The sequence below is a fragment of the Erythrolamprus reginae genome, chromosome 13 (genome assembly GCF_031021105.1).
Source record: "Erythrolamprus reginae isolate rEryReg1 chromosome 13, rEryReg1.hap1, whole genome shotgun sequence".
Lineage (NCBI taxonomy): Eukaryota > Metazoa > Chordata > Lepidosauria > Squamata > Dipsadidae > Erythrolamprus > Erythrolamprus reginae.
In genome coordinates, this window is record NC_091962.1 from 5,229,792 (window position 1) to 5,254,439 (window position 24,648).

At 40.6% G+C, this 24,648-nt stretch overlaps 1 protein-coding gene across 3 annotated transcripts in view; it reads right to left on the reverse strand.

Moving 5' to 3' along the window:
• Positions 1–40: 40 nt before the first annotated feature.
• Positions 41–24,648, reverse strand: part of SIPA1 (signal-induced proliferation-associated 1) — an 84,564-nt gene continuing 59,956 nt past the window's right edge. Inside the window, exons 14-16 of one of the 3 annotated variants that reach the window (XM_070766035.1) lie at positions 22,383–22,458; positions 16,173–16,254; positions 471–718 (exon numbers count right to left, since the gene is read on the reverse strand). In XM_070766035.1, the coding sequence (XP_070622136.1) occupies positions 566–718; positions 16,173–16,254; positions 22,383–22,458 (311 nt within the window). In that variant the 3' untranslated portion in view covers positions 471–565. Of the gene's footprint in view, positions 719–16,172; positions 16,255–22,382; positions 22,459–24,648 lie in introns of all 3 variants that reach the window. The other 2 variants (XM_070766037.1, XM_070766036.1) reach the window with 2 other exon arrangements.

The window sequence follows — 24,648 nt, forward strand, 5'->3', positions numbered from 1 at the left end:
CGTGCTCAACAGAAAAAATATATACTCCATGGCTGAATTTTGGCAACTTCCAGAAAGAGGTTGAAGGCAGGCGGGAATCTCCAGTGATCCTTCTTCTCTGCCCACCACCACCGCCCCGACTCCTCCAGTGAGGAAGGTTGAGGAGGGGACTTTGAACACCAAGTTCCCAATGAATGCCTAGCTGAACAGGAGGATGGGCAAAAACCAAAGATGCGCTTTGGAGAACCGACGATGGGAGCGATGGACTCCGAACAGTCAAAAGAGTTGGCCAACCACGTTCGATTATCTGACCCGCTTCCCCCCTGCTTCATCTTTGGGGAGGGGGATGGAAAGGGAGCCCCCCCCTCGAAAAACAGGGAGAGACGAACTTCCAGAAAGATTCAAGTGGCGGGTTTCTTCCCCTCCCTCCCCCAAAACAGACAACCCGATCACCACCAGTTTTTGGATCTCCGAGTGGTGTCCTTTTCCCAGAGAGAATGTTGGGTGAGCTGTCCGGGGCTGGACCAGGAGGAGGAGGAGGAGGAGACTGGCCAGTGGGTGGGGGGCATGGAAGTAGGGTCTCCCCTCATGGGCAGTGGGGGCCAGAGGACCCTGCCCCCAACATCTGGGTAACCTGGCTGAGTTGGGCCGCGGCCGTCTCGGACGCCTCTTTCAGTCGCTTGGTGTTTTGCTGGAGGGTCTGCATTTCGGCTTGCAAAGCTGCCTTTTCGGCTTTTTCCTGCAAAAGGGGAGGGGGCGTGGGGTGGGGGGAGAGGAGAGGAGAGGAGGAAAAAAAGGGAGATGAGAACGGGGATAGGGTGGGGAAGGGGCTTCATCACCATTACTACCACCACCACCTCTGGGTCAATCCTGGCTACGGCCATCCTTGGTTCAAATCGGTTGGCTTCGCAAACCTGCAGCTTTAAGATGGGCGGACTGCAACTCCCAGAATTCCCCACGGGGCAGGGATTCTGGGAGTTGGAGTCCGCATCGCTTCAAGTTGCGAGGTTGAGAAACACCGCTATGAAATAAACAAAGGGGTTTTTCCTTCCTTCCTTCCCCCACCCTTTTTGCCTCCTTCCTTTTTCCTCCCCTCCTTTGTTTCTTTCTCTCTCCATCTCTCATTCTCCTTCCTTCCTTCTTCTCCCTCCCTTTCTGCTTCCTTCCATCCTTTTTTCTCTATCCTCCCTTCCTTCCTTTCTCCACCTCATTCTCCTTTCTTTCTGCCTCCTTCCTTCCTTTTTTCCTCTATCCTTCCTTCCTTCTTCTCTCCATCCTTTATTCTCCTTCATTCTCCCTCTTTATGCCTCCTTCCTTCTTTTTCTCTATCCTTCCTCACTTCTTTACTCTCTCCATCCCTCATTCTCCTTCCTTCCTTTCTTTTCCCTCCCTTTCTGCCTCCTTCCTTCCATTTTCTCCATCCTTCCTTCCTTCCTCCATCCCTCATTCTCCTTCCTTTCTTCCTTTTCTGCCTCTTTCCTTCCTTCCTTCCTTCCATCCTTTATTCTCCTTCATTCTCCCTCTTTATGCCTTCTTCCTTCTTTTTCTCTTTCCTTCCTTCTTTACTCTCTCCATCCCTTATTCTCCTTCCTTCTCCCTCCCTTTCTGCCTTTCTTTTTCTCTCTCCTTCCTTCCTTTGTTCATTTTTCTCTCCATCCCTCATTCTCCTTCCTTCCTTTCTTTTCCCTCCCTTTCTGCTTCCTTCCTTCCATTTTTCTCTATCCTTCCTTCCTTCCTTTCTCCATCCCTCATTCTCCTTCCTTTCTTCTCCCTCCCCCTCTGCTTCCTTTTTTCCTCCATCCTTCCTTCCGTTGTTCCTTTTTCTCTCCATCCCTCATTCTCCTTCCTTCCTTCTTCCTCCCTTTCTGCCTCCTCCCTTCCTTTTTTCTATCCTTTCTTCCATTGTTCCTTTCTCTCTCCATCCCTCATCTTCCTTACATCCCCCCCTCCCTTCCTGCTCCCTTTTCTCTCTTTTTAATTTTTTAAAAATTTAATTTAATCTTATTGAAAAGAAACAGGGCCATGTCAGCACAACAGTACAAATAGTGCAGAGCCAGAGAGCGATCAATGGTAATTCTTAACATACAAGCTAATGTTAACAGTAATTACATCAATACAACCAAAAAGAAAAAAATCTTACAACTGTTTCTACTTATACTCTGCCTCCTTTTTCATTCCTTTTTTTCACTTTCCATCTCTCATTCTCTCAGCTTTCCTTCCTTTTCCCATTCCTTCTTCCTCCTTCCCTCATTCTCCTTCCTTCTTTCCTTCTTTTTTTCACTTTATATCTCATTCTCCCTTTCCTTCCCTTTTCTCCCTCCCTGCTTCTTTCATTCCTTTCCTCTCTCCTTCCTTCCTTCCCATTTCCATATTCCTTCCTTCCTCCCTCCCTTCCTTCTCATTCCCATCTTCCTTCCTTCCTTCCTTCCTTCCAAACTGGAAAAATATGCTTTGGAGAATTCAAAAAACTCATGTTCTTTTTAGGAACTAAAATAAAAAAAATTCTTGTGGCCTTTATAATTGTTTTAGTCCGGAAGGACTGTGGGGTTTTATATTTTTAATTGGTTTTACAGATACTCCTTCACTGGACAAATATAACGGAGCAGGACCATTGGACTCATGCGTCACAACTGTCAAAAAATGGGTCATCATATGACAAACTCAATTTTATGGCCTTTTTAGGTTTTTTATTTTTTATTTAAAAACAACAACAGTTGTTAAGCAAGCCTTCTGTTCACTAGGGCACTGTTTCCCAACCTCGGCAACTTGAAGATATTTGGACTTCAACTCCCAGAATTCCCCAGCCAGCATTTGCTGGCTGGGGAATTCTGGGAGTTGAAGTCCAGATATCTCCAAGTTGCCACGGTTGGGAAACACTGCACTAGGGGACATTTTTGCCAAAGAAGGGGAGCAAATGCTGATAAATTGTGGTCTCATCACTGCAGGACGCTGCAAATGGCTATAAAGGACGGGCAGTCATGTGACCGCGGAGGGGCGGGGCCAGCGGTCAGAACTTTGGAACTAAGTCATAAGTACCTTTTTGCGACCAGTGTGTGTGTGTGTTTGTGTGTGAGTCCGTTGTAACTTTGAACCGTTTCTAAATAAAAATAAAAAAAAATAAAAAATAAAGCTTGTACAGAAGTAATTTGCAACAACTGATCGGGTGGTCTGAAGCGTTTGCTAAAGGAATATTAACAGGGGGCTTTAGCAATTATTTCCTTCCAATTTGAATCCTCAATCTGAGTATTGCATTGGCAGTTCTGTGTTAGCAAAAACTTCAGAAGAGAAGGATTTAGGGGCAGTGATTTCTGACAGTCTCAAAATGGGTGAACAGTGCGGTCGGGCGGTAGGAAAAATAAATAGGATGCTTGGCTGCATAGCTAGAGGTATAACAAGCAGGAAGAGGGAGATTGTGATCCCCTTATATAGAGCGCTGGTGAGATCCCATTTGGAATACCGATGACTCTAAAGTGTGCAATAGGGTTGATATTCCTGGAGGCGTCTGTAATATGGTAAATGATTTAGCTTTACTAGATAAATGGTCAAAGCAATGGAAACTGCAGTTTAATGTTTCCAAATGTAAAATAATGCACTTGGGGAAAAGGAATCCTCAATCTGAGTATTGCATCGGCAGTTCTGTGTTAGCAAAAACTTCAGAAGAGAAGGATTTAGGGGCAGTGATTTCTGACAGTCTCAAAATGGGTGAACAGTGCGGTCGGGCAGTAGGAAAAATAAATAGGATGCTTGGCTGCATAGCTAGAGGTATAACAAGCAGGAAGAGGGAGATTGTGATCCCCTTATATAGAGCGCTGGTGAGATCCCATTTGGAATACCGATGACTCTAAAGTGTGCAATAGGGTTGATATTCCTGGAGGTGTCTGTAATATGGTAAATGATTTAGCTTTACTAGATAAATGGTCAAAGCAATGGAAACTGCAGTTTAATGTTTCCAAATGTAAAATAATGCACTTGGGGAAAAGGAATCCTCAATCTGAGTATTGCATTGGCAGTTCTGTGTTAGCAAAAACTTCAGAAGAGAAGGATTTAGGGGCAGTGATTTCTGACAGTCTCAAAATGGGTGAACAGTGCGGTCGGGCAGTAGGAAAAATAAATAGGATGCTTGGCTGCATAGCTAGAGGTATAACAAGCAGGAAGAGGGAGATTGTGATCCCCTTATATAGAGCGCTGGTGGGACCCCATTTGGAATACCGATGACTCTAAAGTGTGCAATAGGGTTGATATTCCTGGAGGCGTCTGTAATATGGTAAATGATTTAGCTTTACTAGATAAATGGTCAAAGCAATGGAAACTGCAGTTTAATGTTTCCAAATGTAAAATAATGCACTTGGGGAAAAGGAATCCTCAATCTGAGTATTGCATTGGCAGTTCTGTGTTAGCAAAAACTTCAGAAGAGAAGGATTTAGGGGTAGTGATTTCTGACAGTCTCAAAATGGGTGAACAGTGCGGTCGGGCAGTAGGAAAAATAAATAGGATGCTTGGCTGCATAGCTAGAGGTATAACAAGCAGGAAGAGGGAGATTGTGATCCCCTTATATAGAGCGCTGGTGAGATCCCATTTGGAATACCGATGACTCTAAAGTGTGCAATAGGGTTGATATTCCTGGAGGCGTCTGTAATATGGTAAATGATTTAGCTTTACTAGATAAATGGTCAAAGCAATGGAAACTGCAGTTTAATGTTTCCAAATGTAAAATAATGCACTTGGGGGAAAGGAATCCTCAATCTGAGTATTGTATTGGCAGTTCTGTGTTAGCAAATACTTCAGAAGAGAAGGATTTAGGGGTAGTGATTTCTGACAGTCTCAAAATGGGTGAACAGTGCGGTCAGGCGGTAGGGAAAGCAAGTAGGATGCTTGGCTGCATAGCTAGAGGTATAACAAGCAGGAAGAGGGAGATTATGATCCCGCTATATAGAATGCTGGTGAGACCCCATTTGGAATACTGTGTTCAGTTCTGGAGACCTCACCTACAAAAAGATATTGACAAAATTGAACGGGTTCAAAGAGGGGCTACAAGAATGGTGGAAGGTCTCAAGCATAAAACGTATCAGGAAAGACTTCATGAACTCAATCTGTATAGTCTGGAGGACAGAAGGAAAAGGGGGGACATGATCGAAACATTTAAATATGTTAAAGGGTTAAATAAGGTTCAGGAGGGAAGTGTTTTTAATAGGAAAGTGAACAGAAGAACAAGGGGACACAATCTGAAGTTAGTTGGTGGAAAGATCAAAAGCAACGTGAGGAAATATTATTTCACTGAAAGAGTAGTAGATCCTTGGAATAAACTTCCAGCAGACGTGGTTGGCAAATCCACAGTAACTGAATTTAAACATGCCTGGGATAAACATATATCCATCCTAAGATAAAACACAGGAAATAGTATAAGGGCACACTAGATGGACCATGAGGTCTTTTTCTGCCGTCAGTCTTCTATGTTTCTATGTTTCTAAGATAAGGGGGGGGGGGGATAATTTTTTTTGAGGGATGGGGGAAGGAAATGGCCAGACACTGATTTTAACTAGACAATGAGTCGCAATCTCTGAATAGCCCAAGCCGGGTTCAGCCATCAAACAGCCTGGGAACCTAAGACCATCATAGTAAAAATATACTGCTCAAAAAGAACAAAGGGGACACTTAAACAACACAATATAACTCCAAGTCTGTGAAATCCAACTGTCCACTTAGGAAGCAACACTGACGAACAAGCAATTTCACACGCTGTTGTGCAAATGAAATATTCAATGAGACTATTTCATTCATTCAGATATTGATTTTTTTGAGCAGTGTATTTACAAAAAGAGAAAAGCAAATTTAAGAGGTTAATACGAGACCACCCCGTCTTTTAAAAAAAATATTATTAAATTTTTTTTATTTAAAATGAAACAACCCCCAGTCTTTTTGGACTGACAATACGGTCTATAGAAATAAAAGAGCAATACGAAAAGCGATGTACTACGTGGATGAAGATCAAATAGTTCGCAGGCACCCCTCAATTTACGACCATTGCACCCCAAATTTATGTCGCTAAATGAATAATATGTGAAGTGCTCCGTTTTACGGCTTCTTCGCTTGCCCCGTTTGTTAAGCGAATCACTGCAGCCGTTAAATTAGTAACACAGTTGTTAAGCGAATCTGGCTTCGCCCGTTGACTTTGCTTCTTAGGTCGCAAAAGCGAATCATTTGACCTCGGGACACGGCGACCGCCGTTAAGTGTGAACCGGTCGCCAAGCGTCTGAATTTTGACCATGCGGAAGCTGTTGACGGCTGCATGAAAAATGGTCGCAAGTCACTATTTTCAGCGCCGTTGCAACTTTGAACAGTCACTAAATGAACAGCTGTTCTGTATAGGATTACGTAAATATACTACATAGAGTGGTACCTCTACTTGCAAACTTCATTCGTTCCGTGACCAGGTTCTTAAGTAGAAAAGTTTGTAAGAAGAAGCAATTTTCCCCATAGGAATCAATGTAAAAGCAAATAAGGCGTGCGAGCGGGGAAACCACAGGGAAGGTGGAGGCCCTGTTTCCTCCCAGGAGATTCCTAGAGAGGCCCCACGGAGGCTTCTCCCTGCCTTTTCCGACCCTGTTTCCTCCCAGGAGATTGCTAGAGAGGCTCCAGAGGCTTCTCCCCGCCTTTTCCGGCCCTGTTTCCTCCCAGGAGATTCCTAGAGAGGCTCCACAGAGGCTTCTCCCCACCTTTTCCGGCCCTGTTTCTTCCCAGGAGATTCCTAGAAAGGCCCCACTCTGGCCTCTCCCTGCCTTTTCCGGTTACAGTTTCGGAGGCTCGGGTTTGTAAGTGGAAAATGGTTCTTGAGGGGAGGCAAAAAAAATCTTGAACACTCAGTTCTTATGTAGAAAAGTACGTAAGTAGAGGCGTTCTTAGGTAGACGTACCACTGTATATTTTTATAAAAGAACTACTGTTTGTATATTTAAGGGGCGTATATAAGTGCACTGATGTGCCTATCGTCCCCTGTCCAATTCTCTTTCCTTATCTCATATATCATATATATTCTCTCCTTATCTATCTATCTATCTATCTATCTATCTATCTATCTATCTATCTATCTATCTATCTATCTATCTATATACTGTATTATATATATATATATATATATATATATATATATATATATATATATATATCATATATATTCTCTCCTTATCTCTTATATCATATATATTCTCTCCCTCCCATCTACTTCTTTTTACTTTCTATCATTATATATATTACTTAATGTCTATTCTCTTCCATATGTATTGTATATTGGACAAAGAATAAATAAATAAAATAAAAATATCCCATGCAAACCAAATGAGCAACAGAATTAATTTTGGGGAATTCTGGGAGTTGAAGTCCAGATATCTTCAAGCTGCCAAGGTTGGGAAACACGGCCTTAACCCACCCACCCTTAACTGGCAAGATCAGCAGCAAAAGGCAGATATGCAAACTTCAATTACCCAGGGGATGAAAATGGATAGACAGGCTTCTATCTTTCTGAACCACACCCTGAACTTTCTTTCTCCTGCTTTTTCTCTTCCAGAACCAAAATAATCTTATTTCCTGGCCGGTTTTCTGGCATGACGTACGTCTGTTTTTCTGCTTCTCTCTCCCTCTCTCTTTTGTATTTGAAAACAGATCGAGGTCACTGCATTTTTTTTTTTGCTTTTCTTCTAGGTTTTCAGTTTTGTTTCTGTTGAAATGTTTTCCTAGTTTTGGGATGCTGTCCCGCTGGCCGGCTGCCACCTGCCGGCTCCCACCAGAGATATTTACTGAGCCAAGAAATAAATGCAGAGGAACGAAGGACACACGGAGAGAGCCGGGCCGGCCGACGCGATCTTGGATTAAGGCGGAATTTTCTGGGGGAAACAATGCGTGCACTTCTTCAGATTTTATTGACGTCCACACCCGAGGATGCCAGTCCCTTTCTGGGACAAGCTCCAACACGGGGCTCACGAGGATCAGCCCAAAAATATGCGAAAGGATGGTGGCAGAGGATTGTGTTTCTCAACCTTGGCACATTTTAAGACATGTGGACTTCAACTCCCAGAATTCCCCAGCCAGGCATGAAGGGCGGGAAGGGAGGAAGAATGGAGAAGGGAGGGAGGGAGGGAGGGAGGAAGGAAAAATAGGTTGGTAGGGAGGGAAGAAGGGAAGGAAGAAGGACGGACAGAAGGAAGGAGGAAGGAGGGAGAGAGAGAAGGAGGGAGGGAGGGAAGAAGGAAGGGAGGGGAAATAGGTTGTCAGGGAGGGAGGAAAGAAGGAAGAAAGGAAAGAAGAAAGGAAGGAAGGAGAGAAGGAGAGAGGGAGGAAGGAAGGAAGGAAAGAAGGGAAAATAGTTGGGAGGGAGGGAAGAAGGGAAGGAAGAAGGACGGAAAGGAGAAGGAAGGGAAAATAGGTTGGCAGGGAGGGAGGAAAGGAAGAAAGGAAGGAAGGAAGGAAAGAAGGAAAGAAGAAGGGAAAATAGGTTGGCAGAAGAAAGGAAGGAAGAAGGACGGACAGAAGGAAGGAGAAAGGAGGGAGAGAGAGAAGGAGGGAGGAAAGAAGGAAGGAAGGGGAAATAGGTTGGCAGGAAGGGAGGAAAGAAGGAAGAAAGGAAAGAAGAAAGGAAGGAGAGAAGGATAGAGGGAAGAAGGAAAGAAGGAAGGAACTAGGGAGAGAAGAGAGGGAGGAAGGAGAGAAGGAAGGCAAGAAGGATGGAAGGAAGGAAGGATGGAAGGAAGGAAGGGGAAATAATAATAATAATTATTATTATTATTATTATTATTATTATTATTATTATTATTTATTAGATTTGTATGCCGCCCCTCTCCGCAGACTCGGGGCGGCTCACAACAATAACAAAACAATGTACAGAGAACAAATCTAATATTTAAAAATCTAAAAACCCATTATTTAAAAGAACATACAACAGAAGCATACCATACATAAAACTATATAGGCCTGGGGGAGATGTCTCAATTCCCCCATGCCTGACGGCAAAAGTGGGATTTAAGGAGTTTGCGAAAGACAAGGAGGGTGGGGGCAATCCTAATCTACTGGGGGAACTAGTTCCAGAGGGTTGGGGCCGCCACAGAGAAGGCTCTTCCCCTGGGTCCCGCCAGACAACATTGTTTAGTTGACGGGACCCGGAGAAGGCCAACTCTGTGGGACCTAACCGGTTGCTGGGATTCGTGTGGCGGAAGGCGGTCTCAGAGATATTCTGGCCCGATGCCATAAAGGACTTTATAGGTCATAACCAATACTTTGAATTGTGACCAGTTGGGATGGAGAGAAGGAAGGAAGGAACTATTCATTTATTTTAGAGCAGTGCTTCTCAAAACTTGCAACTTGAAGATATGGAGACCTCCACTCCCAGAATCCATGCTGGCTGGGGAATTCTGGGAGTTGAAGTCCAGGTATCTCAACGTTGCTAAGATGGGAGCAGCATTAGCATGGCCATTTCTTCAATTCCTGAGATAAACAGCTAAAATCAATTTTATATCGACTTTAGGTTCCTGCAACCTGTATCCTGTCCACATCCTGCTTTATTTATATTGACATTAATTTCCCGTGGATCCTTTAATTCCTGCCTTCTCTTTCTCCAGGAACACTGCAACCCCAGCCAACCACAACTTCCTCCCTCTTCCCGGTCTTCTGCCCGCAGGCCTGTGCTTATTTTGTGAGTCAATTTTTGTGGCTCCCTCTCTGCAAAACTCCCAATCCCTCTTTTAAAAAAAATAAAAATTCCCCTCGCCTTGATACGGGTCACATTGTGCCTTTCATATCTGGCTCTGATCTATTTTTGCACTAATATTTTATGATATGATCTATTTCTGATCTATATATATATATATATATTAGTGCATATATATATATATATATATATATATATATATACTGTATATATATATATATATATATATACTGTATGTATGTATGTATGTATGTATGTATGTATGTATGTATGTATGTATGTAGATTGTTCTGAGTTCGGGTTTTGCCCCGTGTAATATTTTGAGTGTCTATGCGACGTTTCGGTGAAATCACATTCACCATCATCAGGCTGAAGTTTTAAGCTTCGTGCTGCTGTAAATATGGAATGTTTGCAACTGCCATTTGTTCCTTATATATAGTGTTGGGGGTGGAGATTTGGTTTGAATGGAGCAAATAGATTGGGTGACTATGTTTTAGTGATTTGATTGGTTGGTGGAATCACAATTACTTGAAGGATTGACATGGTGATGATTATGATATTTTTTTTGTTTAAGGCTAGTTTCCAAATCTCTGGTAGGCGGGACGTGTCATCCCGTTTGTTCATGCTGAAGGGGTGCTTCTCTATCTCTATGGCTTCCATAGTAATTCTTCTGTATAAATTTTCTGTTTTGGAAAGTAATTTAGTTTTTTCATGTCAATCCTTCAAGTAATTGTGATTCCACCAACCAATCAAATCACTAAAACATAGTCACAATCTACATTCACCATCATCAGGCTGAAGTTATAAGCTTCGTGCTGCTGTAAATATAGAACGTTTGCAAGAATGCAGTCAAAAAAGAAGAAAAAACTTCCTCCCTTGTCCAGCACATTAAAAAAACAGGGCACAAAATTGACTTTGAAAAAACTAAATTACTTTCCAAAACAGAAAATGTATACAGAAGAATAATTATGGAAGCCATAGAGATAGAAAAGCACCCCTTCAGCATGAACAAACGAGATGACACGTCCCGCCTACCAGAGATTTGGAAACCAGCCTTAAACAAAAAAACATATCATAATCATCACCATGTCAATCCTTCAACTAAATGTGATTCCACCAACCAATCAAATCATTAAAACATAGTCACCCAATCTATTTGCTACGTTCAAACCAAATCTCCACCCCCAACACTATATACTGTATAAGGAACAAATGGCAGTTGCAAACATTCTATATTTACAGCAGCACGAAGCTTATAACTTCAGCCTGATGATGGTGAATGTGATTTCACCGAAACGTCGCATAGACACTCAAAATATTACATGGGGCAAAACCCGAACTCAGAATAATCTACATACATATACCCGTGAAAATCTACGAAAACAAATATATATATATGTATATATAAGTCCCAGTGCACTAATATTTTAAGCTCTGATCTATTTTTGCACTAATACTTCATGCAAAGGCATTCAAGTTGCATTGTATTGACATCCTTCAGTCTCGAAAGACCATGGTATCATGCTCTGGATTCAAGTTATACTGGCATTCAAGCTATACCTCCCAAAAATTTCATTTCTAAGTATCAGATGCGGATCAAGATATCGGGAATCCCCAACTTGTGAAAGCAAGTTTAGGATTCTCTCTCTCTCTCTCTCTCTCTCTCTATGTTTGTGTGTGCATGCACACACGCCTTCAAGTCAGTTGTTTAATTCCTGGTGACAGTCTAGACAAATTCCTGTAGTTTACGACTTATCTATTCCTCTAAGGCAGCTATTTTAAGCTCCCTCGGGTTCAGTTCAGACATGCAAGTGCCAATTGGGACGATGGCATCGGCTTGGCAACTCTTACGATAAGCAAACTTCAGAATTCCCCTAGATTTGAAAAAGGGAGGGGGAGGGAATGGCCTGGCCCACCTCCCTACTTTTCTTTTCCACTGTGTTGACCCACTGAGGCAAACAATTACACAGTGGGAAGGGAGTTGCGGGGGTCTTGCCAAGTAGAAGGCTTGGCTGCATAGCTAGAGGTATAACAAGCAGGAAGAGGGAGATTGTGATCCCGCTGTATAGAGCGCTGGTAAGAACACATTTGGTGTCCAGTTTTGGAGACCTCACCTACAAAAAGAGATTGATAAAACTGAACGGGTCCAAAGACGGGCTGCAAAAATGGGGGAAGGTCTTAAGCATAAAACGTATCAAGAAAGACTTAAATGAACTCAATCTGCATAGTCTGGAGGACAGAAGGGAAAGGGGGGGCATGATCGAAACATTTAAATATGTTAAAGGGTTAGATAAGGCTCAGGAGGGAAGTGTTTTTAATAGGAAAGTGAACCCAAGAACAAGAGGGCACAATCTGAGTTGGGAGAAAGATCAGAAGCAACGTGAGAAAATATTATTTGACTGAAAAGAGTAGTAGATGCTTGGAACAAACTTTTATCGGTCCTCTGGGACCTTTTGAGTGTTAATTTTTAGGACGTTGTATTTTTATTCTTTTACATGGCGCGCCAGGAATAAAATTTACAGCTTTTACTCGTTCCTAGAAGTTGCAGTGGCCTGCTTTATGGTCATGTCTTGGAATGCAACACACACACACGCACACACGTGTGAATTGTAGGAATTGGGTACGTCTCGACTTGTAACCGTTTTGTTTAACGACTGTTCAAAGTCACAACAGCACGGGGAAAAAGGTGACATACAGCCGTTCTTCGCACTTACGGATGTGATAGCTTCCCTACAGGACACGTCAATAAAATTTGGATAACTGGCATCTATTTGTGACAGCTGCTATATCCATCACTGGACAGCCACTTTTCTAAGATGGTAAAGGACCTCCTGTTTGAGTAGGGGGCTGGACTAGAAGACCTCTAAGGTCCCTTCCAGATCTATTCTATTCTCCTTTCCTTATTTCTATTCTATTCTATTCTCTTCTCCTTTCCTTATTTCTATTCTATTCTATTCTCCTTTCCTTATTTCTATTCTATTCTCCTTTCCTCATTTCTATTCTATTCTCCTTTCCTTATTTCTATTTTATTCTATACTATTCTCCTTTCCTTATTTCTATTCTATTCTCCTTTCCTTATTTCTATTCTATTCTCCTTTCCTTATTTCTATTCTATTCTCCTTTCCTTATTTCTATTCTATTCTCCTTTCCTTATTTCTATTCTATTCTATTCTCCTTTCCTTATTTCTATTCTATTCTCCTTTCCTTATTTCTATTCTATTCTATTCTCCTTTCCTTATTTCTATTCTATTCTCCTTTCCTTATTTCTATTTTATTCTATACTATTCTCCTTTCCTTATTTCTATTCTATTCTATTCTCCTTTCCTTATTTCTATTCTATTCTCCTTTCCTTATTTCTATTCTATTCTATTCTCCTTTCCTTATTTCTATTCTATTCTCCTTTCCTTATTTCTATTCTATTCTATTCTCCTTTCCTTATTTCTATTCTATTCTATTCTCCTTTCCTTATTTCTATTCTATTCTATTCTCCTTTCCTTATTTTTCTATTCTATTCTCCTTTCTTTATTTCTATTCTATTCTCCTTTCCTTATTTCTATATTCTATTCTATTCTCCTTTCCTTATTTCTATTTTATTCTATACTATTCTCCTTTCCTTATTTCTATTCTATTCTCCTTTCCTTATTTCTATTTTATTCTATACTATTCTCCTTTCCTTATTTCTATTCTATTCTCCTTTCCTTATTTCTATTTTATTCTATACTATTCTCCTTTCCTTATTTCTATTCTATTCTCCTTTCCTTATTTCTATTCTATTCTATTCTCCTTTCCTTATTTCTATTCTATTCTCCTTTCCTTATTTCTATTCTATTCTATTCTCCTTTCCTTATTTCTATTCTATTCTCCTTTCCTTATTTCTATTTTATTCTATACTATTCTCCTTTCCTTATTTCTATTCTATTCTATTCTCCTTTCCTTATTTCTATTCTATTCTATTCTATTCTCCTTTCCTTATTTCTATTCTATTCTCCTTTCCTTATTTCTATTCTATTCTCCTTTCCTTATTTCTATTCTATTCTATTCTCCTTTCCTTATTTCTATTCTATTCTATTCTCCTTTCCTTATTTCTATTCTATTCTATTCTCCTTTCCTTATTTCTATTTTATTCTATACTATTCTCCTTTCATTATTTCTATTCTATTCTATTCTATTCTATTCTCCTTTCATTATTTCTATTCTATTCTCCTTTCCTTATTTCTATTCTATTCTCCTTTCCTTATTTCTATTCTATTCTCCTTTCCTTATTTCTATTCTATTCTCCTTTCCTTATTTCTATTCTATTCTATTTTCCTTTCCTTATTTCTATTCTATTCTCCTTTTCTTATTTCTATTTTATTCTATACTATTCTCCTTTCCTTATTTCTATTCTATTCTCTTCTCCTTTCCTTATTTCTATTCTATTCTCTTCTCCTTTCCTTATTTCTATTCTATTCTATTCTCTTCTCCTTTCCTTATTTCTATTCTATTCTCCTTTCCTTATTTCTATTCTATTCCATTCCATTCTCTTCTCCTTTCCTTATTTCTATTCTATTCTCCTTTCCTTATTTCTATTCTATTCTATTCTATTCTCCTTTCCTTATTTCTATTCTATTCTCTTCTTCTTTCCTTATTTCTATTCTATTCTCTTCTTCTTTCCTTATTTCTATTCTATTCTCCTTTCCTTATTTCTATTCTATTCTCCTTTCCTTATTTCTATTCTATTCTCCTTTCCTTATTTCTATTTTAGTCTATACTATTCTCCTTTCCTTATTTCTATTCTATTCTCCTTTCCTTATTTTTTTTCTATTCTATTCAATTCTCCTTTCCTTATTTTTATTCTAGTCTATACTGTTCTCCTTTTCTTTTCTGTGGCTTTGTATTCTATTCAATTCTCCGTTCCATATTTTTATTTTATTCTATTCTCCTTTCCTTATTTCTATTCTATACTATTCTATTCTCCCTTGATTATTTCTTTTCTTTTCTGTTTTTTCTTTTCTTTTCTATTCTCCTTTTCCTTTCCTTATTTCAATTCAATTCAATTCTCCTATCCCAGTGGCGAACCTACGGCATGGGGGCCACAGGTGGCACGCAGAGCCATATCTGCTGGCACTCAAGCCATTGCCCTAGCTCAGCTCCAACATGCATGTGTGTGCCGGCCAGCTACATTTTGGCTCTCAGAGGCTCTGGGAGGACATTTTTGGCTTCCAGAGAGCCTCCCGGTGGATGGGGGAGGCCCTTTTTACCCTTCCCCTGCTCCAGGGAAGCCTTTGGAGCCTGGGGAGGGCAAAACATAAGCCTACTGTTGTGGTTAGCTCTGGTCCAGCTCCTGCCCAAAGGACTGAGGAGGTGGATGCAGGGGAAACATCAACATGTCATAGGCCTCAATGGAAGGCTGCCGACAGAGTCAGAGGGTGAATTGTCCTCTGCAGAAGGAAGTGATGGTGGGATGGAGGAGGGGGGCTTGGAAGACAGCCCAGGAAGAAGTCAATCATCCTTATCTTCCTTAGATTTGGATGAGGAAATAATGATAGACCCACGCATGCGTAGAGCTATGCATAGGAGTGAACAGCTTCAAAAGTATTATAGGCGATAATCGAGTCCACCTGTGGTTGGGTGGGGTTCAAGTAATTAGGGCTGCTGTTAAATTGGCAGCGTGCTGGCCTCGCAGTGTGGAGATTATCTGATCGTACTGGTTTGGACTGTGACTTTCTGTTTCAGGACTCGGTTGATTTTTCAAGACTTTGAAACCAAGGCAGAGCAAAGTGTGTGTGTTTCAACTCGTGGAAGAAGGAGGGCTGTGATGTTTCTTCACAGCTGCTAGCTGAGTACTTAAGGACTGCTTAAGGGGTTTTTACAGCCTACGAGTTTGTTTTGGGAAAAGCGCTCTTTGCAATACAAAAAGGGTGCTTTGTTTCTTTTGAATTTTGTGATAACATTGTTTTTGAATTTTCAAGTGTGTGTGTGTGTCTGAATTTTTTACCCTTGAATTTTCGGGAGGCTCATATCATACAGCACGGCTGAACACCTACTGATCCCACCAGAGGTTGGGAAACAGACCATTTTCGACCTCCAGAAGGCGGGGAAGCCGTTATTCCTTTCCCAGGCATTGAATTATGGGTTTGGGCACTCGTGCACGTGTAATAGCGCACAAACACACTCTTTCAGGACCTGAGGAATAAAGGTTCGCCATCACTGCCCTATCCTATCCTATCCCAAGGTCCTCGGCATCCAAAGTCAACGGGGGAGCTGGACCTGCACGATTCGTTTAACAACTTCAGCAGTTCGCTTAACAACCGCGGGCGGAGAAAGGTCGTAGAATCGGGTACCAGCCAATTAAGAAAGACATCACTTAGCAGCGGAAAATACTTGCCGCCGATCGCGGCCGTGACGTCGAGGATTCCCCGCCTCCGAGTCTCCTCGTTCGAGACCTAGGGCTCCCTCCCCCTCCCGTGATTTTGGGTGGGTGGGCCTCCTTTCCTCGCCTGCGTTTCTTCCGTCCTCACCTTCTGGAGATCGTCCTGCAGCTCCTTCAGTTTGAACTCCAAGTACAAAACTTTGTCGGCCAGGCTGTGGGCGTGCTGGGTCCTGAAAAGACGGTTTGGCAAGGGAAAGAGGAACCAGAAAACGGGGCAGAACACGTTAATCGCGAGCCGGTCCAGGCGTGCACAGACAAGCACACTCCAGGAAGTGCCTCTCCCCACCAGCGGACCAGCCTTTGGCTATGCGCTTTATATTCCCACTCTGGGCTGGGCTGCCTTGATAAGAGTACAGGTAGTCCTCGAGTTATGACAGTTCGTTTCTGCACAATTTCTTTAATTACCTCCCTTTCAGAAGGGGCGTTGGTTGCTTTCGCCATTCTATCTTGTCCTAACCTATCCATTCTTTAATTCTATTCTTCAATACAATTCTATTCCATTCCATTCTGATTTCTCATTTTATTCTATTCCTTATCCTATCCTAATCATTGAAAATTTTTATTCTATTATTCTATTCCATTCTGATTTCTTATTGTATTATATTCTTTTCCATATTCTATTCTATTCCATTCTGATTTCTTATTCTATTGTATTCCTTATCCTTTCCTATTCATTCTTCAATTTTATTCTATTATTCTATTCCATTGGATTTGTAGACTGTATTGTTTGTTGGGAGCCGCTCCGAGTCCTCAGAGAGGGGTGGCATACAAATCTAATTAATAATAATAATAATAATAATAATAATAATAATAATAATAATAATAACAATAACAATAACAATAATAATAATAGTAATAATAATAATTCTGATTTCTTATTCTATTCTATTCCATTCCCTATTCTATTCTATTCCTAATCCTATCCTAATCATTCTTAAATTTTATTCTATTATTCTATTCCGTTTTGATTTCTTATTCTATACTATTCCTTATCCTATCCTATCCATTCTTCAATTTTATTCTACTACTCTATTCCATTCTGATTTCTTATTCTATTCTATTCCATTCCATATCATTCCATTTTCCATTCTATTCCATTCTGATTTCTTATTCCATTCTATTCCTTATCCTATCCTATTCATTCAATTTTATTCTACTACTCTATTCCATTCTGATTTCTTATTCTATTCCATTCCATTCCATATCATTCCATTTTCCATTCTATTCCATTCTGATTTCTTATTCCATTCTATTCCTTATCCTATCCTATTCATTCTTCAATTTTATTCTACTACTCTATTCCATTCTGATTTCTTATTCCATTCTATTCCTTATCGTATCCTATTCATTCTTCAATTTTATTCTATTATTCTATTCCATTCTGATTTCTTATTCCATTCCATATTCTATTCTATTTTCCATATTCTGTGTTCTGTTATGTTCTATTCTATACTATTCCATTCCAATCCAATCCAACCCAATCCAATATTTTTTTTAATTACCTCCCTTTCAGAAGAGGTTTTGTTGCTTTCCATTTTGGCCCAAATGCAATTTTATGCTGTAATGATATGAATAATTAAATATATTATCTTCTTTACTAAATTTATCTGAATTGTGCGGAAATGAACAGATTGACAACGAAAATGAAAGATAAGGAAGATTCTGAGTACAATGTAGTATGGGGGGAAATTTTATGATTGGTTAGAAAATGAGTATGTATAGATTAGATTAAATTGGAGGAAAATAAAAAAAAATCGAAGGCGGTGAGTTATAAGTTCGTTTACTGACCATTTGAAGTTGGAACGGCACTGAAAAAAGTGATTTACGACTGTTTTTCACACTTAATGACCGTTGGAGCATCCTCACGGCCAACATCAGATGTTTGGCAGCCAATTCAGATTTATTACAGCTGCAGAGTCTCCTTTTGCAACCTTCTGACAACCAAAGTCAAGGGGGCGGCCTGATTCACTTAACAACCATGTTCCTAGTTTAATAACTGCAGTGATTCACTTAACAACTGTGGCAAAAAAGTCATCAAATGGGCAAAACCCACTTAACAAATAAATATTTCACTTAAAAACATAAATTCTGGGCTCAATTGTGGTCATAAGTCGAGGACTACCTGCAGCTAAATCGTGGCCACTTTATGATTGCGGACTTCAACTCCCAGAACTCCTTGCTGTAGCATCCCTAGGGTCATGTGATCAAAATTCAGATGCTTGGCAACCAGCTCGTACATGGCCGTTGATGTGTCTCAAGGTCACGCAATCCACTTTTGAGATGTTCTGACAAGCAACATCAACGGGGAAGCCACTTAACAACCATCTTACTAGCTTAAACAGCTGCAGTGATTCACTTAACAACCGGGGCAAGAAAGGTTGTAAGATGGGGCAAAGTTCACTGAACAAATGTTTCACAGCAATGGAAATTTTGGGCTCCGTTGCAGTCGTTAAGTTGAGGACTAGCTGTATTACAAAGTCACATTTCCCCATCCCGACTGTTTACACTTCCACATGGAGTCTCATGCAGAAAAATACATATAGAATAGGATAGAGTAAAGTAGAATAGAGTAGAATAGAATAGAATATAGAATAGAACAGAGGAATGGAATGGAACGGAACAGAACACCACAAAACACAACAGAACAGAATAGAAATAGAGGAATAGAACCAACAGAACAGAACAGAGGAATGGAATGGAATGGAACAGAATAAAAATGGATGAATAGAATAAATAGAACAGAACAGAACAGAGGAATGAAATGGAACTGAACGGAATAGAAATAGAGGAACAGAACAAACAGAACAGAGGAGTGGAATGGAATGGAATAGAATAAAAATAGATGAATAGAATAAATAGAACAAAACAGAACAGAGGAATGGAATGGAACTGAACGGAATAGAAATAGAGGAATAGAATAAACAGAACAGATGAGTGGAATGGAATAGAATAAAAATAGATGAATAGAATAAATAGAACAAAACAGAACAGAGGAATGGAATGGAACAGAACTGAACGGAATAGAAATAGAGGAATAGAATAGACAGAACAGAACAGAGGAATGGAATGGAACTGAACGGAATAGAAATAGAGGAACAGAACAAACAGAACAGAACAGATGAGTGGAATGGAATAGAATAAAAATAGATGAATAGAATAAATAGAACAAAACAGAACAGAGGAATGGAATGGAACTGAACGGAATAGAAATAGAGGAATAGAATAAACAGAACAGAACAAAGGAATGGAATAGAATAAAAATAGATGAATAGAATAAATAGAACAAAACAGAACAGAGGAATGGAATGGAACAGAACTGAACGGAATAGAAATAGAGGAATAGAATAGACAGAACAGAACAGAGGAATGGAATGGAACTGAACGGAATAGAAATAGAGGAATAGAATAAACAGAACAGAACAGAACAGATGAGTGGAATGGAATGGAATAGAATAAAAATAGAGGAATAGAATAAATAGAACAAAACAGAACAGAGGAATGGAATGGAACAGAACTGAACGGAATAGAAATAGAGGAATAGAATAGACAGAACAGAACAGAGGAATGGAATGGAATAGAATAGATATGTATTATTGGTCTAAGTTTGATTGATTTTTTAAATAAAAACATTAAAGTTGTGTTGAAGACAGAGTCCACAGGTGGCAGGGCTTAAAAAAGATGAACAGGGTTAGGTTGGTTTAATTCCAGTTAGCCCTCCACATCCGACCACAACTGACCCAAAAATTTCCCGTTAAGTGTATTTCCCACATTTTACAGCCTTTCCTGCTATAGTTTTTAAGTGAATCATTTAAGATCACGTAAAGTGTTAATCCCACTTTATAGGGCCTTGGTAAGGCCACACTTGGAATACTGCATTCAGTTTGGGTCACCACGATGTTAAAAAAAATATCTTGAGACTCTAGACAGAGTGCAGAGAAGAGCAACGAAGATGATTAGGGGAATGGAGGCTAAAACATATGAAGAACAGTTGCAGGAACTGGGCATGTCTAGTTTAATGAAAAGAAGGACCAGGGGAGACATGATAGCAGCCTTCCAATATCTCAGGGGTTGCCACAAAGAAGAAGGAGTCAACCTATTCTCCAAAGCCCCTGAGGGTAGAACAAGAAGCAATGGGTGGAAATTAAACAAGGAGAGAAGAAACCTAGAACTAAGGAGAAATTTCCTAACTGTGAAAACAATTAACCAGTGGAACGGCTTGCCACCAGAAGCTGTGAATGCTCCATCGCTGGAGGTATTTAAGAAGAGATTTGATAGCCATTTGTCTGAATTATTAGGATCTCCTGCTTTTGTAGGGGGTTGGGTTATTTATTTATTTATTTATTATTTATTTATTATTTAGATTTGTATGCCGCCTCTCTCCGCGGACTCGGGGCGGCTCGCAGCAAAATATAACAAATCGTAACAAAACCAAATAAATTTAAAATATTTTAAAAAGTTTAAAAAGAACCCCATTAGAACCACTGGCTGAGAAATGCAGCTGCGAGAGCAATCATGGGCTTTCCCAAATATGCCCATGTTACACCAACACTCCGCAGTCTGTATTGGTTGCCGATCAGTTTCCGGTCACAATTCAAAGTGTTGGTTAAGACCTATAAAGCCCTTCATGGCACCGGACCAGATTACCTCAGGGACCGCCTTCTGCCGCACGAATCCCAGCGACCAGTTAGGTCCCACAGAGGGGATGTTCTCCGGGTCCCGTCAACTAAGCAATGTCGCCTGGCGGGACCCAGGGGAAGAGCCTTCTCTGTGGCGGCCCCAGCCCTCTGGAACCAACTCCCCCCAGAGATTAGAACTGCCCCCACCCTCCTTGCCTTTCGTAAACAACTTAAAACCCACCTCTGCCGCCAGGCATGGGGGAATTGAGATCCTCTTTCCCCCTAGGCCTTTACAATTCTATGCATGGTATGTATGTATGTATGTTTGGTTTTTATATTAATAGATTTTTAATCATCAATACCAAATTACTATTGTACACTGTTTTATTGTCGCTGTTAGCCGCCCCGAGTCTCTGGAGAGGGGCGGCATACAAATCCAATAAATAAATAAATAAATAAATAAGAAGCAATGGGTGGAAACTAAGTAAGGTGAGAAGTGACTTGCAACTAAAGAATAATTTCCTGACAGTTAGAACAATTAGTAAGTAGTGGAACAGCTTGCCTCCAGAAGTTGTGAATGTTCCAACACTGGAAATTTTAAAGATGTTGAATAACCATTTGTCTGAAATGGTACAGGGATTCCTGCCCAAGCAAGGGGTTGGACTAAAAGACCTCCAAGGTCCCTTCCAACTATTCTATTCTATTCTTTATTCTATTCTATTCTTTATTCTATTCTATTCTACTCTACTCTGAATTCTGGGAGTTGAAGTCCACCCATCTTAAATCTGCCATGATTGAGAAACCTAGAGGTGGACAAGGTCTCCATCCCACTTTAATTCTCCCTGTATCTCAAATTTCACACACACACACACACACACAGGGGGGGGGGGAGAGAAATAGAGGAGGGTAGAAAAAGAGAGAGAGAGAGACAGAAGAGAAACTGAGAGAGAAAGAGAGAGAAAGAAAGAATGAGAGAGAGAGAGGGGGGAAGTAAAGTCTACGGAGAGGGGCGGCATACAAATCTAATAAATAAAAAATAATAAAGAAAGAAAAAGAAAGAGACAGAGAGGGAAAAGAGAGGTAGAAAAAGAAAGAGAAAGAGAGAAAGACAGAGGGAGAGAGGTAGAAAAAGAGAGAAAGACAGAGAGAGGTAGAAAAAGAGAAAGACAGAGGGAGAGAGGTAGAAAAAGAGAGAGACAGAGGGAGAGGGAGAAAAAGAGAGAGAGAAAGAGAGAGAGAGGGGGAGGGAGAAAAAGAGAAAGAGAGAGAGGGGGAAAGAAAGAAAGAACACAGGGAAAGAGGTAGAAAAAGAAAGAGAGAGAAAGACAGAGAGAAAGACAGAGGGAGAGAGGTAGAAAAAGAGAGAAAGAAAGACAGAGGGAGAGAGGTAGAAAAAGAGAAAGAGAGAGGGAACTAGAAAAAGAGAAAGAGAGAAAGAAAGAAAGAACGAACAGAGGGAAAGAGGTAGAAAAAGAAAGGGAGAGAGAGAGAGAAAGACAGAGGGAGAGAGGTAGAAAAAGAGAGAGAAAGACAGAGGGAGAGAGGTAGAAAAAGAGAGAGAAAGAGAGAGCGGGAGGTAGAAAAAGAGAAAGAGAGGGAGAAAGAAAGAAAGAACAGAGGGAAAGTGGTAGAAAAAGAAAGAAAGAGAGAGAGAGAAAAAGCAAAAGAGACTTCCTTCTTACTCATCAATGACTTGTGGCTGACTGGCAGATCTTTGAGTCCCCATGCTGCCTTCTCGATTGTCCAGGATATGCTGGCCTGAAGTCACAGAAAAAATGCAGAGATGACAGTTATCAAGGAAACAAACCCCCTTTGCAAGCAAAAAAGTGCCTAAAATTCAACTTCTGGCATTTTCCAGGTAGTAACGGGGCAGGGGAAAAGGCCTCCGCTTGGGGGGAAGGGGGGATTATGAGCTACACGGACCGAAGGCTGTGATATCACTCAGGGTGGTGCATGAAAAATCAGCAGGGAAAGGAAATCCCTGAGTCCTTCCGGAGTGGGCGGCATATCAATCAATCAATCAATCAATCAATCAATCAATCGAATGAATAAAATAAATAAATGAATCAGGTCTCAGAGGGAACCAAGAAGAGGACAACAGTTCAACCTTGAATCATAGATGTTCTCTGATTGACAATGTTTTTTTCTCCACTTGAAGTTGTGTGACAAATGATGCTGCCGGCCACAGCAGGAAACACTAAGCCCGAGTTTTTGAAACAGCAGCCATTTTGAGATGTGTGGACTTCAACTCCCAGAATTCTCCAGCCAGCGTTGCTGGCTGGGGAATTCTGGGAATTGAAGTCCACACTCATCTCAAAATGGCTGCAGTTGGGAAACACTGCTCTAGATTGAAGGGTCAAAAAATGTTAAACCTGAAATATTTTTGTTAGGTCTTTTACCAGAAAAAAAAAATTAATAAAGAAGGAATATATTTAATTTTTCATGTAGTAACTGCTGCTAGAATTATATATGCACAAAATTAACAGTTGAATAGAATATTTATTTTTATTTATTTATTTTATTCGAATTCTATGCCGCCCAATCCCGAAGAACTCAGGGCAGCTTACAACAATATAAAAATGCAAATACAATAAAAAGGAGTCAAAGATAAATATTTAAAATGATAAACCCACAACTCAAACAACCCAAGCAACCCACATGCATACCATTCAGTACAATTCGGCCATGACAAATGTCAAAAATATAGGCTTTAAAGAAGATCATGGTCTGTGTTGAAATGAATAAGACTTACACTGAAAATTATAGCTCAAGAAGAGTCAGAATTTTATAGAATTTGGGGGAAATTCTATGAATGGATTGAAAATAAAAATAGTTAAAATAAATAATTGTTCTGAAAATAATGTAAACACCAGTGTGCCCTCCGTCCCCTGTCCAATTGTCTCTCCTTATCTCATTTATCTTTTCTTCCTTTCACATTTGTTCACCTATACTTTTACATCTTTTCTTCTATTTGTTTCTTTGGTTACACAGTGATACCTCGTCTTACAAACGCCTCATCATACAAACTTTTCGAGATACAAACCCAGGGTTTAAGATTTTTTTGCCTCTTCTTACAAACTATTTTCACCTTACAAACCCACTGCCTCCATAGGAAACCTCACCTCCAGACTTCCGTGTTTTTGCGATGCTGCAGGGGAATCCCAGCATCGCAAAAACGGGCGCTTCGCTGGCAATGGAAGTCCGGAGGTGGGGTTTCCCAGCGAGGGGAGCCTCAGTTTATAAGCCTAGGGGGAAGGGAATATCTCAGTTCCCCCATGCCTGACGACAGAGGTGGGTTTACGAATATACCTCAGATATATACTGATTTTATCTGTGGTGCCTTTGATGTAAGGAAGAGGGCGATGCCATTGTCCTGTTCTGTGTCTTGGTTCTTGGTTCCCCAAGAACCAAGACACAGAACAGGACAATGGCATCGCCCTCCTCCCTTACATCAAAGGCACCACAGATAAAATCAGTAAAATTCTCCGCAAACACAACATCAGGACAGCCTTTGGTAAAGATAAAAAAATAGCCAACATCCTAAGAAACCCGAAAGACAATATCCAGCTAGAAAACCAGGGAGTTTATCAAATACCGTGTAAAATCTGCCCAGCCACATATATTGGACAAACTAACAGGAGAGTAAATGCACGTGTTGCAGAACATAAGAATGCATTAAAAGAAAAAACCTCCTCCCTTTTCCAACACTTCAAAACTACAGGACATGAAATTGATTTTGACAGTACAGTGATCCCTCGATTATCGCGAGGGTTCCGTTCCAAGACCCCTCGCGATAATCGATTTTTCGCGATGTAGGGTTGCGGAAGTAAAAACACCATCTGCGCATGCGCGCCCTTTTTCATGGCCGCGCATGCGCAGATGGTGGAGTTTGCGTGGGCGGCGGGGAAGACCCAGGGAAGGTTCCTTCGGCCGCCCAGCAGCTGATCT